Below are 17,532 nucleotides of genomic sequence, written 5' to 3' on the forward strand. Positions count from 1 at the left end.
CAGCTTAACCGGAAAGCCGTTTTCGTCCATGATTTTCCATAGCTCTGTACGGTTGATACTGTGCTTTGAAATGCGATGAACATGGTGTGCGTTGGGACCTGGTATTCACGGCATTTCTGAAGGATTTGTCGTTAGGTGAAGATCTGGTTCGTTGTCGACCGGCCGTCGATGAAGGCGGCTTGATAACTTCCCACGAACTCATTTTTTTAAGTGACAGACGACGGAAGATGACCTGGGACAGCCCTTTGTAGGCAGCCATCAAAATAGTCAAATCAAAAAATGATCCCTCGGAAGTTCTCACATTCCAAATGGTCGACTTTCTTGTATATGAGGCAGATTACCCCTTCCTTCCACTCTTCTGATAACTGTTTGGTTATCAGGATCCTGACTATCAGCCGGTGCAGACAGCTGGCCAACTTTTCTGAGCCCATCTTGATGCGGTTCAGCTGCGACCATCCTTACCAGCTGCTTTGTTGGCTTTGAGCTAGTGAATGGCATCCTTATCTTCCCTCAGCGTGGGAGTTGGTTCATTTCCGTCCTCCACTGCACTGATGGCGTCGTTTTATCCGTTGCCTTGGCCTCCCGTGCTTACGTTCTCCATGCCATTCAGGTGCTCATCGAAGTGCTGCTTCCACCTTTCGATCACCTTATGTCCGTCCGTCAAGAGGCTCCTGTTCTTATCCCTGCAGGTTTCGGCTCGCGGCACACAGCCATTGCGGGATGCGTTAAGCTTCTGGTAGAATTCCCGTGTTTCTTGGGAACGACACAGCACTTCATGTTCTTTTAGCACTCCGCTTGTTCCAAATTTCGCTGGTTTTATCCGACAGATGTGGGTCTGCTGTTTCCGCTTCTGTTTGTAACATTCCACGTTCTGTCGGGTCCCTTGCTGCAGCATTACTGCCCACGCTGAGTTCTTCTCCCCCAAAGCCGTTCTGCACTCTTCGTCGAACCATTCGTTCTATCGACTCCGTTCCACGTACCCGATGGTGCTTTCGGCTGTTGATGGCTGCTTTCACTGTACTCCAGCAGTCCTCTAGAGGGGCCTCATTGAGCTCGCCCTCGTCTGGCAACGTGGCCTCAACGAACTCGCCCTCGTCTGGCAACGTGGCCTCAACGAACTCGCCCTCGTCTGGCAACACGGCTTCGAGATTCTGCGCGTATGCTGAGGCGACATCCGGTTGTTTTAGTCGCTCTAGGTTCTACCGTGGCGGTCGTCGGTACCGTACATTGTTGATGACGGAAAGTTTTGGGCGCAGTTTGACCATCACCAGATAGTGATTGGATTCGATGTTGGCGCCACGATAGGTCCTGACGTCGATAATGTCGGAGAAGTGCCGTCCGTCAATCAGAACGTGGTCGATTTGAGATTCCGTCTGCTGTGGTGGTCACCAGGTGTAACGATAAGGGAGGCTATGTAGGAAAAAGGTTCTACGTATGGCCATATTTTTGGAGGCGGCGAAATCAATGAGTCGTACACCGTTTTCATTCGTCTGCTGGTGGGCGCTGAACTTTCCAATCGTCGGTCTGAATTCCTCCTCCTGACCTTCCTGAGCGTTTAAATCTCCTATGATGATCTTGACTTCGTGGCTTGGGCAGCGGTCGTACTCGCGTTCGAGCTGCGCGTAAAATGCGTCCTTGTCATCATTAGTGCTTCCGGAGTGTGGGCTGTGCACGTTTATTAGGCTGAAATTGAAGAATCGGTCCTTGATCCTCAACCTACACGCTGCACATTCTTTTGTCGATCGGCCACCAACCGATCACGCGCCTCTGCTTATCACCCATCACGATGGAAGCCGTTCCCAGCTCGCGTGTGTTGCTGCAGCTCTGGTAGATGGTATGATTACCTCTAAACGTTCGCACCATGGATCCTGTCCAACACACCTCCTGCAGCGCTACGATGCCGAACCGGCGGTCCTTCAGTAGATCGGCGAGTATGCGGGTGCTCCCAATGAAGTTGAGAGATCGGCAGTTTCACGTACCGAGTTTCCAAACCGCAAGTCCTTTTTGTTCGCTGGGGTCGTTGCCGTTGGTCTCGGTTCGTATTATTCTGTTGCTGATTTTCCGTTAAAATGTGTTTTTTTTTTACGGCTGGCTCGTAAGGCCTGACACCAACGAGGACAGCAACCCCCTACTTTCCGGAGGACCATAGTGCACAGTTGAGCTTAGAGTCCTTCCCTGGCACTCGGACGTAGAACAGCCGCCCCTAACATGGGGGTCAGACACTGTTGTGAGCCGCTCCTCCTGGAGAACAGACGCTCAGGTTTGCCGAAGCAAACCCCCCCCTTCCCTATCAGCCTACGACCAAAGTTTCCACCGGGGTTGGTTACCCGATCTTCCCTAAGGTTGCTCGTAGTTTCCGTTCGGTACCACGAGGAGGTAGGGATAGGAGTTGCTGGGCAGAGGCTAGTGGATCACAATGGGATCTGTATTGCGCAGCATACCCAGCCTTTACCGTGCCGTCCACACACCTCCTGCAGCGCTACGATACCGAACCCGTGGTCCTTAAGCAAATCGGCGAATATCCGGGTCATGATGCGGGTGCTCCCGAAGGAGTTAAGACCGATGAGTATCGCAAGTTATTTTTGTTCGCAATGATCGTTATCGGTGGTCTCGATTTATATTATTTTATCGCTGACCTTCCGTTGTAATTGGTTTGTACACCTATCTCGCATGGTTCCTGAGAACCATGATGGACAGTTGTGCTTAGAGTGCTTCACTGGCACTCGAACTTTGGTCAGCCGTCCCTAATATGTGGAACAGACGCTGTTGTAAGACGCTCCTCCTAGAAAACAGACTCTCAGGCTTGCAGAAACCAGCCTCTCCTTCCCTGTTAGCCTATGATCTATGATCAAAGTTTACACTAGGGTCGGTTACTCAATCATCCCGCAAACTCTAACATTCATGTCATTTTTCTTTCTCTTTCATTGCAGGCCTAGAATGGAATACAACAATTTTAGAAGATTTATAATATAATTAAAAGAAGGAAAATACTAGTAGTCTAATTACCCCTTACCAACCCTCAAACCCCTACACAAACAAAGAATACGGAAGAGCAGACAACTAAAAGCAAACAAGTAACAACAAGGATACCAGCGAGAGAATCCCGAACAGCAAGAATAGTCAACTAGAAATCAATCAAGCTGGCCGACGAGTGATGACGGTTGAACGGAGCAAAGTAGGAGCAACGCGTGGTGATCACCAGTAAGTGAGAAAGATTTTGTACAGGGCGTGTCGTGTAGTAGCAGTAGCTCCATATTTCGAACAGTTTAGGATGTTTTGCCTCGTTTCAGATGAGGAAAAAATCGGGTTTGATTTTTTTTTACTATTTCTACATTACATTTTGTGAATGGTTTCCCAAAAGTGCAGGAAAAGTGTTACCTACCGCCCGCTATGCAAAAACGACGGAATCCGATTTAAAACATTTTGGTTCGACCAGTTTTGGGTCCAACTGTCTATGATGTTTCGTATTTACCAGTTTTAGAGAAAACGACGCAATACTTATTTAAATACTTTTGATTTTGATACCTTTACACAATTTGTTTAACATCGATGTAATTTCTATAAACTGTTCATTACTTGTTTGAAAACCGTTCTACTGAGTGTAGCGACGACTAAGTAAGGGCCATTTGTGCCGCAATATGATCATTTATTGGTATATTAAGCCTTCCCAATTAGGTACATGATTATGTAGATAGTAGTTTACAAATTTGGTCGGAATTCATCATCAGAATAAAACAGGCATGAATCGAGAACGAACACGCTGAATCAATCCGCGTCATACACCAATCCGCCATTGTTGGGAATGTGGCGCATTTTGGCGGTTGAACAATAACATGTTAAGTTAGCGAGAGTATTTAGCAAGATTGAACAGAAGGATTAGGCAATATTTAAATGCGATTGACCATTATTGAAGGAAAACGTACTCCCCCGTATATAGCAGGACTAAGAAGATAAAATAAAAGAATGAAGTGTGTACATTGTGAAATACTGTTAAAGATTCGAGTGGATTCCGTTTTCTTAAACGTTTGATCGTTGTTTCTCACTATATATGTACCACCCGTGCTCATGAACTGGCGAGGGGTCGAAAGGCAGAAGACCGAAAACACAAATTGGCGAATGACAAGGGTCGGGAGGTATACCAAGAACGGGCAAACGATTGAAATCCCTTCAATCATGAACATTCTTCTATCATCCCTACAGAAACAGGAAAGAATACTTTCCCAATCCTTGTGAAGCATTTTCGCAGGTAAATATGATGGTTGAAGTGAACTTTTGGTGTATTTTCTCGACCTTTCGTTTTACGACTTTTTGACCATAAGCTCCCCTCACTGGCCAAACCTTATTAATGGCCGTGAGCAACTTTCAACAGGGAAACCTAGCTAAAACCTATATCATGGCAACATCTCGACACTCCCACAATGTATTAGCAATGTTCACTTGCGATTTATGTTCCCATTTGTTGTTACGATCTTTGTAAAATTCAACGGCATCACTGGGATGGGAAAGCGCCTCACAGTCAACTTGCCATAAGACGATGATGTCCCCCAGTAACCTTATTCAACTCATAGTTAGCAAATTGATCCACATCAAGAACATCGGGTTGACGACACTGGTCGATTCAATGATTCAGACATTCATTTTACCGCTATTATTTTCCCTTTCAAAACGAGAGTATGCTCTCGAAAAAAAAAATGTAAAAAGTTTAGAATTGTTACAAACAAATTTTCTACGTGGTACAGATGTGTATAAAACTATAAACTAATAAAAAGAAACGCTAGGATCATCCCACGAAAAGAATAGGTTGAAATCGAATGAGCGTTGTCCCGTACGCGGACTAGGCGAAAAACAGTCGATGTATAGCTTATTTTTCGTTTGTGTAGTGTTACGCGAGTGGAAAAGCTTGAATGTTCCCAAGCTGAGCAGTGTTGCTATTCATTGAATTTCAAATGTTCAAATGTTTGTATGAAACCCCTTGTTTGTCAAACATTTGCATTTGTTTTTTTTAAGTTGATCCAACATATTCAATTTTGATTTTCTTAACAACTACGCTATTTTTCTGAGTTTTACGTAACAACTATTAGATACAAAGTACCTAATCAGTGTTGCCAGGAATCGAAATTATCTGATACTCTCGTGTCACTCACCTAATTCAAAGTAATCCGCCGTAACAAAAAAAATAAGCTATACACGAGTGTTCGTCTCAGTACCGGAAAACGCTGATGAAAAATGACTTAAGTTTTAAGAAACGTACAATGTTCGGGTGCGACAAAATCCTCGCCATCAAGTGGAAAAAACACACACACTAATAACTACAATTACGACTAATACTATTACTAAAACAAAAACACTATTTTATCGCTAAACATTAAGTTCCTCAACCGTGAAAGATTGGAGTGGGAAGAAGAAAACAGAAAGAGAAAAGCAAAATCCCGAACCAGGGAACGTTGTTCAAAACACATTGAAACTAATCTAAATCTTAAGTAAATGGCACACAGAAAAAAAAGAGGTAGGATAAATAAAATCAAATGTAAAAAGGAAACGCGCATCAGGCAGCAGAAGACGTTGTCGTTCAAAATTAATCCGGAAGTTCCGAAGAACCGAAATCCCCCCCATCACCTATTAAGAAAAGGCACCGTTGAGATTTTTCTGTTTTGTGTTGATTAGGACAAGAGTGGGCGCACGCATGCAAAATGGCATGATTTATTTTTGTTACAATGGAACCGTTACTAGCAGAAGCTGTACCAAGAGGGAGAATAGGAAATGAGACAAACGAGATTAGAGAGATACACACACCCATAATAATTATGTGACCACGGAATAACCTTTTTTAGCCAAATATCCCTCCAAAAATTGAAAGTAATAGTTATTTTATGACAAACAATCACACACAAGATATAGCTCGATAACCGACGGAAAGGTAGAGAAACGTATAAGAAGAGGAAGACAACAACTACCAAGAAACGAATGAGTGGGTAATGCCTAATAGTTTTATTGAACTCTTAAAAGAAGAGCATGCGACCATTCTCATCAGATATAACCTCTTTGTCAAGTTCAAATATTTCTTCTGATTAGCAACGCTAATTATCATTCATCAGAAGTTTCTTTTGCAGTTTTTTTAACCTGGTTTGGAACTGCATTTGTTACAATAGTCTATTTTACGAAACGACAACAGTGTTGATATTGAAACACTCACGGGCTACGACGTGACCTCCTGTCAAATTTTCATTCATGAAATGAGCGATCAGCTGATCCAAAATGTCTCGTAAAATGACTCATGGATCACTAACATAACTAAAACGGCCGTTGTGGAATGAACAGATAGCGCGATAGTAGCCTTGTGGGGTTGACATAACTCAGCTGCTGTCACTATGTTAAAGTCCATATACGGTGGCGTCTTTGTTTTGATGCGGCGAAGCCTAACACATTTTGCTTCTTTGATCTATTCAAAAAGATTCATAGAGATCACAGCAAGCTGTGCACGTTGACTTCATGTGACCGATGGTGTGCTTCACTAGCCAGGATATGAAGACCATCGACACGAATTGCTTCCCGCTGTCGGAAGTCAGCCTTGGTGGACGAGAGAACTTCAGACAAATCTCTTCTTCCAAAAACTCCACCATCTTCTGCGAATCTGCTGCACGCATGAGTTGACACAATTCACCGGTTTGTCCTGTAGTTTTCGAATCAGCTGAATCTCTCTTCTTTCGAAACGACTTGCTTCCGCTCGTGGTAAACTGCGACGTTTGCAATAAAGAAGTCTGGGAACATATTTTCTACGCTCTTCACTCTGTCCACGAGCTTTCTGTACCATGAATCCTGAACCTGGTCTACCGTGAACACTGCTTCAACTCAACCATCGTTCTGAAAAGCGCGTCTGGAACTACGTTGATCGATTCCTTCCTCTTCCACATTGATTCAATGTTCGTACAACTTTGTGTGTCCTAGCCTTCCATATACTGCTTTCGGAAACTTCTGCATCATTCTTCCTGCTTCATTTCGATTGCGCAACATGTCGTTTTGAACTCCAAACTTGTTTCAGAAATTCATTCGTAGAATAATGTGCAATTAATGCACCAACTGCACTGTATGAACTTCATTGCTGTTTGGCACTAGAAGGATATTTGAAATTTACGATTTTCCTCCAAAACTGTTGTTGGCACGGAGCTCACAAGAACACGTGAATCCAGACCAAAATGCTGTTAATCTCCGCTGGAACGGAGCTCCGCACGTACACGTCTATTCGTCTCCAAATCCGTTAAAAGAAGGACGAGCAATAAATAACCAAACCCGAGCCCACCTGAAGCTTGGCATGCTTCGACTCCTTCTTTTTATTTGGCACATCTGTCATTCCACTGATTTGTTGTGTCCTGTTATGTCAACTGTCAGTGTTGGAAAATGCACTGAAATAAACGTGCAACTTCGAACCGAATAATTTTTTGCTCAATTCTGAAACATATTTTTATTTCCTACGTGTAGCGTCTTGTGTAGCGTACACTACATCATTCTCAGGTTTGTTCTTGTACAAATAATTCTCGGATACTTATTCAAAACGACGTATCAACATAGGATTTGCGTGTATTATACGTCGTTTTGAAAAAGTATCCGAAAATTGACGGAAGAAACGTCTTTCCCGTCTTGTTTGGTTAAATAGATCGACGGGACATTCAAGGCTAGATTCAAGGACAACTCAGCAGCTGAACAATTACTGGAAACCATGTTGCTTGCACTGGATTTTCGACATGAAACATTTGTTTTTTATTGCAAAGAAATTTATTTCCAGTTTTGATTCGTCGGATATTTTCTTAGACTGAATGGCCTAATCCAATTGGGGACTACGAAAGTTGATGAGCCGGGAAACACTCTTTCTTCCTACGGGGTTTCTTATGAGAGTATGAGTGAAAAAAAAGCAAACAATCTTCCCTCCTTCACTTTCCCACAGAAAACCGCAAACAAAATCATCACCTTCGTAGTCCCTAATTGGAATTTGGAGAACATAGAATATGTGATACACATTGATGTAGTAATACATTTGTTGTTCTTGCCTTTATTTTGCACAGATGAACATTGTAATTGTACATGCTTTGATTGGTCTTATGGAATCATAAAGTTTAAATCTAACGGGAATGGTTCGCGCAAGAAATTGAAACAGAAAGAGACAGTGACAGACATATGACTTAATTTTAAATACCATCATCCTAACCAACAGAACAATACGCAGCAGTCATATTTTTTATGAAGATAATGTCTTGTCTTAAGCTACTTTAGTTAAATTATTAAACAAAAAATCAAACTAATTATAATCGGGCAACCGGGATACTGAAACTAAAAAACCACAACAAAAACAACAATAGTCTGTTTTTTTAAACAACCGATACACATTTAAACTTTAATAATTTGACGACTGATTTTAGGGTAACTGTTCAAACGAAACAACTATAGGCTGTAAGTGGAAACCTCCATCGTGAAACAAATGCATGCAAACAATAGAGAATTTTTCTGTACCATAAACCTGATTACGAAATAAGCCCTGTAACTAGAATAGACCAGTTGCGAAAACAAAAAAAAAAACAAAAACGATACCAACCAACAACTAGCCCAACAATTATACAGCCGCATATTACTTGTGTATGTAGTTCTTTAGCCGATTGAGACGGTAAAGCGCCTACTTCGATTGTATAGTTTTTATTATTATTTCCTCCCCAAGGTAGCTCAATTATCAACCAAGCCCTCCCCCTCTCCAAAATAGAAATTATAAAAAAAATATCTTTCAGCAAATCACTTACCAGCACTGAACGAGTGCGCGTTCCGCAAAAGACGACGACTGCAGAAGCATTGAGGAACGAACTTAGGATCTATTTTTTAAAATTCTTATGCATAAATAATTTACCATTGTGTTTTATTTTGTTTTTAAGGTAAACAGAAAGAAAGAGTAAAAGCTTTTCTATTATTATACTTACGCGTTAGGAAGAAAGAGAATAAAAAAAAAACAAGAGGAAAAACGTGAAACAAAACGACAAAAAAAAGAACACTAATCAAACTAAGGAAGAAGAGCGGAGTTATTGGTCGACGAATGAACAACAAATGTAAAGTTATAGAGGAAAATGCTACGAAAATGGACAAGATCATGTAAATGCGCTTGATTTAAAAATTGATTCCGCCGCGTTTATGGTTTCTCTTTGGCAACGATGACATCCTTGCAACATGTTCGGTATAAGGGTAACGAGACCAAGCTAATCTCTTCAAGTCCAATGAGGGCAATGTCGAAAATCCACGGGGTTGAGAAGAGGAAACAAGAACCCGTCTACGAACCACGTTGGCACTAAGGCAGAAAAGAGAGCAAAGTCTGAACAAAGGTGACAGGGTAAACGCAGAATTAATTCGTGAATGACATGATTTTTGTTTTTGGTGGCAGCAACAGTACAAAGAGGTGATACAGAGGTATTGTTCAACGACGCGAAGGTTCGATGAGTGCCAAACGAATGATGGAAGAACAAGAAGATCGTCACCGGAGCCGAATGCTAGTGACCGATACCCGTCTCAACGAGTGGTATAGGGTAACAAGAGCAGCATGGAACGGCAGCACGAAGAGAATGTAATTGCTGAAATACAGAGAAGTATGGATCGGAATAATATGCGGAGATTTTATGCAGCAGGCAACACACTTAATTCAGATTGCCGGGATATCAGTGTTTTTTCATTCTTTTGCCGAGATTTGCACAGCCGAAATCTCAGCAAGTTCGTTACTCAGATTTAGCAAAGGTTTTACTGAGTCAGTTCGTTACTCAGATTTAGCAAAGGTTTGGCTGAGTCAGTTAACAAACATCGCTCTTTGCTGGGTCATCAGTACCTTACTTACCTTACCGATCAGGCTAAGGCCGGGGTGGCCTGTGCTGTACATAGTAGCCGCCTCCATTCCAGTTCCGCCGTTTGTCTCCAGTTCCGCACTCTGCGTAGGGTCCGCAGATCGTCCTCCACTTGGTCGACCCACCTAGCTCGCTGCGCTCCACGTCTTCTTGTACCGGTCGGATGACTCTCGAGAACCATTTTAGTCGGGTTGCTATCCGACATCCTGATGACGTGACCCGCCCACCGTAGCCTCCCGATTTTCGCGGTATGGACGATGGTTGGTTCTCCCAGCAGCTGCTGCAGCTCGTGGTTCATTCGCCTTCTCCAAGTCCCGTCTTCCATCTGCACTCCGCCGTAGATGGTACGCAACACCTTCCGTTCGAAAACTCCAAGAGCGCGTTGGTCCTCTGCACGTAGGGTCCATGTTTCGTGCCCAGGACGACCGGTCTAATCAACGTTTTGTAGATGGTTAACTTCGTGTTACGGCGAACTTTAATCGATCGTAGAGTTCTGCGGAGTCCAAAGTAGGCACGATTTCCTGCCACAATGCGCCTCTGAATTTCTCTGCTGGTGTCGTTGTCGTCGGTCACCAGTGAGCCCAAGTACACGAATTCTTCAACCGCCTCGATTTCATCACCGTCGATATGAATTCGGGGTGGCGGGCGCGGTGATTCCTCCCTGGAGCCCTTTGCCATCATGTACTTTGTCTTCGACACATTAATGACTAATCCGATTCGCCTGGCTTCCCTCTTTAGTCGGATGTACGTTTCCGCCATCGTCTCAAATTTACGAGCAATAATATCAATATCATCGGCGAAACCAAGCAGCTGAACGGACTTCGTGAAAATCGTCCCACTCGTGTTTATCCCCGCTCTTCTTATTACACCCTCCAAAGCAATGTTGAACAGCAAGCACGAAAGACCATCACCTTGCCGCAACCCTCTGCGAGATTCGAAGGGACTCGAGAGTGTCCCTGATACTCGAACTACGCACATCACTCGATCCATCGTCGCCTTGATCAACCGTATCAGTTTATCCGGGAATCCGTATTCGTGCATAATCTGCCATAGCTGTTCTCGATCGATTGTATCATACGCCGATTTGAAATCGATGAACAAGTGATGTGTGGGCACGTTGTATTCGCGGCATTTCTGCAACACCTGGCGGATGGCGAACATCTGGTCCGTTGTAGCGCGTTCACCCATAAATCCAGCCTGATATTGCCCCACGAACTCTCTTGCAATCGGTGATAGTCGGCGGCATAAAATTTGAGAGAGTATCTTGTAGGCAGCGCTCAGTAGTGTGATCGCGCGGTAGTTCACGCAATCCAATTTGTCGCCCTTTTTGTAGATGGGACACACGATACCTTCCATCCATTCCTCCGGTAATACTTCCTCCTCCCAAATCTTGGTAATGACCCAGTGTAGTGCTCTCACTAGTGCTTCTCCACCGTATTTTAGAAGCTCGCTTGGTAGTTGATCTGCTCCAGCGGCTTTGTTATTCTTCAACCGGCCAACCTCCTCCTCAATCTCTTGAAGGTCAGGGGCCGGAAGTCTTTCGTCCTGTGCACATACTCCTAGATCTGTTACCACGCCACCTTCGGTACTTGCAACGTCGCCATTGAAGTGCTCATCGTAATGCTGCCGCCACCTCTCGACCACCTCACGCTCGCTCGTGAGAATATTCCCGTGATTATCTCGGCACATGTCGGCTTGTGGCACAAAGCCTCTGCGCGAGCGGTTCAGCTTCTCGTAGAACTTTCGTGTGTCCTTAGCGCGGTACAGCTCTTCCATCGCTTCGCGATCTCGTTCTTCCTGCTGGCGCTTCTTCATCCGGAAGACTGAGTTCTGCCTGTTCCGCGCCTGTTTTTTTTTTTCCTCCCCTGTTGGGGAAATTAAGCCACTGCGTCCAATAGGCTGAACTTTTGTGGCGCGCCTGTTTGTAACGTGCCTCATTCGCTCTCGTACGGTGTTGCAGCATTCTCGCCCATGCTGCATTCTTCTCGTTTTTCAACTGTTCACATTCGCCGTCGTACCAGTCGTTTCTGTGATTTGGAGTCGCGAAGCCTAGTGCTGTAGCCGAGGTACTACCAATGGCGGATCGGATGTCCCTCCAGCCATCTTCAAGTGTAGCTGCGCCAAGCTACTCTTCCGTTGGTAGGGCCACTGCTAACTGCTGCGCGTAGTCTTGAGCCACTTCTACGTTACGAAGTTGCTCGATGTTGAGCCGCGGCGTTCGACTTCGACACGTGGTGATAACTGTCGAAAGTTTTGAGCGCATGTATACAGCGACTAAGTAGTGGGAGATCGAAGTAGACGGTGACCGCGAGTGCAGGTGCTTTTGCGTTTGACAGCAAATTTTTTGAGTGATTTTTTTTTTCGCGATTTGGCTGATGGTCCGGCTGGCCCTACGCCACCCGGATTATAGATTCAATGGAAGTTGAATGTTTCGGAGGGTGTTAGCCGTTGTAAGCCGAGTATTTCGTCTAAATGTCTTGAAGAGTATGCTGATTGCAAACGGGCTGAAGAGGTTACTTGGTCCACGATGATTACATCGCGTGTGTATACGTATCGGGTCGTGATAACTGCTTCTTGTTTTGATTACCGGATCGCGGTCAGTCTCATTTTTCGCCGGTGAAAATGAACCACCATGGTATAAAGTGAACGTACTATCAGTGAGCAATTCAGTACTGGTCGCATGGTGCTTTTTGTTTGGTTGGACATCGGGCCGAACGGATGTGGCTGACGGTCATACGTCTTGCTGTGGAGCTCTCACTCGGAAGCTGTGGACTGATTTCTCACAATAATCAACTGTTTTATATGCGTATTCAATTGAATTATCCAATCGTATCGTAATCAATCTTTTGTTAAGTTAAATCATTATATTTACTACTAATATTTACTCTTTCAGCGGTAACCAGGTAAATGATTAAACTAAATTTTTCGCCAGAGAAAGCTTCCCATAACACCCCATCCACATCCAACTCCAGATATCTATGAAGTGGGCCAAGTTCTTGGACATATTCTGAGTAGATATCTAATCAACATTTCCTCCCCATCCCCGCTGATCGTAAGGACCTGGCCAGGTGTCGAGAGTTCGTTAAATGAAAGGTTTGTCAAGTCCCAGGCAACTTTTCTGGAGCATTAAACTTCTCTATCGACAGCTACCCCAGGATGTGTACGGTCGGCTATGCTATGCTATGCTATGCATACAGCGACTAAGTAGTGATCCGAATCTATATTCGCACTGCGGTATGTGCGGACGTTGGTTATATCAGAGAAGAATTTACCGTCGATTAGAACGTGGTCGATTTGGTTTTCTGTTTGATGGTCGGGGGATCTCCAGGTGGCTTTGTGGATATCTTTGCGGGGGAAGAAGGTGCTTCGGACTACCATACCACGGGATGCTGCAAAGTTTACGCATCGCTGGCCGTTTTCATTCGATACGGCGTGCAGGCTGTTTCGCCCGATTACCGTTCTGTACATTTCCTCTCTTCCTACCTGCGCGTTCATGTCGCCGACAACGATTTTCATGTCACGCGGCGAGCAACCATCGTATGTTTGCGCAAACTGCGCGTAGAACGCTTCTTTCTCGTCATCGGGTCTCCCTTCGTGTGGACAGTGGACGTTGATGATGCTGTAGTTGAAGAAACGGCCCTTAACTCTCAACATGCACATCCTTGCGTTGATCGGCTGCCACTCGATCACACGTTGTCACATCTTGCCCAACACTATAAATCCTGTTCCCAGTTCGTTGGTGGTGCCACAGCTTTGGTAGAAGGTAGCCGCTTGATGCCCGCTTTTCCACACTTTCTGTCCAGTCCAACAAAGTTCCTGCAACGCCACGATGTCGAAGTTGCGGGGATGTAGTTCGTCGTAGATTATCCTGTCACATCCTGCGAAACCTAGTGACTTGCAATTCCATGTTTCAAGTTTCCAATCGTAGTCCTTATTTCGTCGCGTGGGTCTTTGCCGATTGTATCGAGGCGTATTTTCTCCTATGTTATTCGTAATGGGGATTTTTACGGGTGGCTTATTGGGCCTACGCCAACACTCCTGTCTCGCCGGAGGGCCATCGTGCCAGTTCTGTTTAACGTCCCAACCAACACTGGGACGACCACGCTGATGGGGCTACCACCTTGGATCTAGCTGGGCGTGGTGAAGCGTTTCTTACTCAGCCGCTGGATGCCAGAACAGACGCTGTTTGAGCCGCACCTCCTTGGTGAACAGACACTCGGATCGTACCTCCTCAATCTAGCTGAAGTCAGAAGGACAACAGTGCCCAGGCTGCACTACCAGCTAAGCACACAACTCTTAGCTGGCGGTCTTTGTCATCGCTTGACCCGTGGAAGCATGAGGTAGGAACTTGTGAAGTGACCTGGGGTGCAAAAATTGAGTTTTCACCCACTTTTATGTGTCGCAACTCGACTCGGATGAGTGCATGTTGTAGCTCTCGATAAACTGAATGATGCGCAATGCCAGCAATCAGTTCAAATTCACTTCGCATCTGTAACTTCGCATGTCGTGCCAGTCGCGACTTCGATTTAGTGCTGCGACGATAATACAACTTGTAGATTCACCATCTGTTCATTGATTTTAAAGCAGCCGTACGATACAGGTAAAAGGAAGGCGCATTGGCGGGTAATGCCATAGCATGATTTTCCGGCAAAATCAATTAGGTTGATACGCGTAACGCTGGATGGGTTAAAGCCTAGTGTTCGGATTGCAGACGATGTTTCCATCTCGATTTGAGATTTTTGTTGGATGACGTTCTTTAAATTTGATTGTTTAACATTGCACTCAAAAGAGTGATATGAATTTTAGGACAAAGTAACAGGTCAATAAAGAAGCCTCATTTATATATTTTATCGGATGTCTAATTGCTTCGAGCAAAAAAAAAAAATACAAAACTCATTACATTCATTATAAATATAAAACTTAAAAACATACATGAAACACGAAGCACTGTAAATGTTCAACAATCGATTTCACACTGAACAGCTGATGGTGCTCCTCATGAACCCGACCACCTTACTTGGAAACATCGAGGAACATGCGTTTACCTTCGGAAGGTGATGAACACTTAATCGACGAAGAACTGACACTTAACATACTGCTACTACCACTAGCGCTAACATCGGTTGACACGGTACTTAGGTCGCTGCCACCAGATTCCACCTCCTGATCCGAACGCCGCTTTCGTTTATTTGCAAGACGTGGTACGGGTGGTTTCACCAATTCCTTATTCAGCAATAGCTTGCAGGCCGGGTTCGTCGCGGCAACGGATCTGGCCATTCCAATCGGAATGTTCGATGAAGTTTTCACCGTCAAAGTCCTCAGTTCTGGGAGAACAATGATTTGTTTGAGTAAACGAAACTTGTCCTGCAAAAAGCTTGGTTGGATTAAATCATTTTAATTGGGTAGATTTAGGCAAGAATTACTCTGCTGAAACTGGTAACTTCTATGGTAACTGTCCGTAGGCCCACCATTTGCTTAATTTCTTCTAGCAAATCTATCTTAATGAGTTTCAAACGATTCACAATTAGATGCTTTAGTTGTGGCGCATGCTTGGGAATAGCTTGTAGCTCGCCTTTTACGTAATTACTGCCAGGAAGTGTGAGATACTTTAGGTTCGGGAAGCGCCTCAGAACTTCGATTAAATCATTACGGTATGGAAAGCCAGTAAAGCCCAGGCTTTGTACAGAGGGCGATGGCAGAAATGACTTGCTTGCAATATTTTCCGTTATAACGAGGCGCTGGAAAGAAAATACAAAATACAAGAAAAGGAAATTTTAACTAAGGTTGTTCACTGATGATACAAAATGCTATAAAATGTATATTTACCTTCAATTTTTTCATCTTTTCTATCCCACTTAGAGACAACATGTCCAACATCAAATAACCATATAATTCCAACGTCTCCAGTTCAGGAAAGTTATTGAAAATCATGGGCAAGGGTTGTTCATCGAACTCGCAGTGCTCGAGTGTTATGCTTTTCAAGTTCTTGCATTGAAGCAAAAATGGCTGAAAAACTGTTCGGCCACAGAACACCTGGTATCTTTGTTGATCCAAGTTCTCCACGGTCAGATCCAATGATGTTAACGCAGGCAAACGTATTTGAAAGAACAGGTAGAGGGTGTCGCAATCCACAGAAGCCTTTAGAACTTTTAGTTGCGGTGCCAACGAATCGATAATGGGAAGGTCTTGTGGACCATGTACGAATATTGTGAGTTTCTGTACGTTTGGAATGCACGATAGTAGAACCCACTCAAGGCTGCCCAGTTTGTAGATTGAAACGCGATTCGCGATGTCCAACTTCAAAGTTTTAACTGTAGGAAGCGTAGGTTTTCGGTAAGTTGTTTCTCCGTTCTCTACATATGTGGCTTTGATGTCCAGTTCATTCAATCGTTTTAACAGAGGCAACAGCAGCTCCAAAAGCTGACAATCAAGCATCTTCAAGCGCAGCTTCAGTGAGTCCAAATTCCCGGCCAGTTGTTTAACAATTCGGAACAGGTAGTTCAAACTGTTCAGTCTAAACGAATTGACACAAAGATGTCGATAGTGTCGATCGGGTACCATTCCTATGACCTCCTGGGGGAACATGAGCTGGTCCACATCGAACGAGAGCACAAACCGACCGGCCATGTGGGAGAAAATGAGCTTGTTCCAGTGCTTACAAACCAGCGTCAGGTTCAGAAGGCCTTTGTAGTCGATATTGTTGAATATCTCCAGCCAAATCTAGAAAACAAAGTATACGACAAATGCTTATTTCATAGGATATCCCGTGTTTTTATCTACTCCACTAGCTACTACTATTCCCGAGACAATCACAAAAACGCAGAGGTTTCCACTAACAACAAATGTTCGAGTTAAAAATCGAAAAACATAAATCACTGTACTTTAATATTCATTCCAGGGTACCGTTACAATTTAACAAAAAAACGGCTTTTGAGTAGAAACACAATTTATTATATTATGTCATGTTAACAGCATCCATTTATTTCACAGCGTAAAATATTACATTTCGTTTATTTTTTGCATTACTCAATAGCTTACAAAAAACTTTTCTGCCAATGACCCTTTAGCACATTACCTCATTTGGCAAGGCGATATCAACTGGTTTAGAACGGCGTTTACTAGCCATTTTTCTCAACGTTATCTTCTATTTTCCACGCCACACTTGCAGCACATAAACGCAACACAAAAGTTAAAACAAATATAAATTATTTCCAAATATTCACTATGCAAAACTTATTGATTAATTACTTTTCACTTAACTTAAGCAAGATGGTGACCTTTCGAAATAAACAGTATTGACGACAATGTCACATGTTGACCCTTTCCTTCCCAAAACTTTGAACGACTATTCGGATGTCAGAATATAAAAATATGAATCAATCTAAAAAGTTAAGTGGTTCATTTTTTCAAAAGTTTCGCTTTTGAAACAAATATTTCGATGTTTGCTGTACCACATAAGCGTAAATATAAAATAAAGTTATTGTACTAGGATGTACTAAGTTGGATTTAGGTAGAAATAATGCTCGACGAAAATCGGTGGACCACATGTCCTACCATGAGAAGCAGAGGGTTTACCTACACCTAGCAATTGATCGACACCATAATGAATAAAAAAAATCGCAATAGAAGTAGCACAGCAGCAGACAATAGCAGACTTTCTGTTCTACAG

General features: G+C 43.7%; 2 protein-coding genes across 7 annotated transcripts in view; one reads left to right on the forward strand and one right to left on the reverse strand.

The window, feature by feature from the left end:
- Positions 1-9,152, forward strand: part of LOC109418942 (ribosomal protein S6 kinase beta-2) — a 189,508-nt gene extending 180,356 nt beyond the window's left edge. For all 6 annotated transcript variants that reach the window (XM_029877748.2, XM_029877743.2, XM_029877744.2 and 3 more), the window contains one exon: positions 2,931-9,152. In XM_029877748.2, coding sequence (XP_029733608.1) covers position 2,931 — 1 coding nt within the window. In that variant the 3' untranslated portion in view covers positions 2,932-9,152. The remainder of the gene's footprint in view (positions 1-2,930) is intronic.
- A 5,559-nt stretch (positions 9,153-14,711) lies between these two features.
- Positions 14,712-17,180, reverse strand: LOC109407748 (uncharacterized). Its single transcript, XM_019680919.3, has 4 exons — positions 16,939-17,180; positions 15,690-16,583; positions 15,287-15,601; positions 14,712-15,227 (listed from the first exon to the last, which is right to left on the reverse strand). Exons 1-4 carry the CDS (start codon positions 16,987-16,989, stop codon positions 14,877-14,879), a joined length of 1,611 nt encoding a protein of 536 aa, XP_019536464.2. The 5' UTR covers positions 16,990-17,180; the 3' UTR covers positions 14,712-14,876.
- Between the last annotated feature and the right edge of the window lie 352 nt (positions 17,181-17,532).

The sequence above is a fragment of the Aedes albopictus genome, chromosome 2, assembly GCF_035046485.1.
Source record: "Aedes albopictus strain Foshan chromosome 2, AalbF5, whole genome shotgun sequence".
NCBI lineage: Eukaryota > Metazoa > Arthropoda > Insecta > Diptera > Culicidae > Aedes > Aedes albopictus.

Bases quoted from the DNA above. Each gene is read 5' to 3' on its own strand.
- LOC109407748 (XM_019680919.3), bottom strand. From the start codon at position 16,989: ATGGCTAGTAAACGCCGTTCTAAACCAGTTGATATCGCCTTGCCAAAT. The intron at 15,602-15,689 runs GTAAATATACAT...TTTTCTTTCCAG, and splicing joins AAAAGATGAAAAAATTGAAG to CGCCTCGTTATAACGGAAAA. The intron at 15,228-15,286 runs GTAATTCTTGCC...AGCTTTTTGCAG, and splicing joins AAGTTACCAGTTTCAGCAGA to GACAAGTTTCGTTTACTCAA.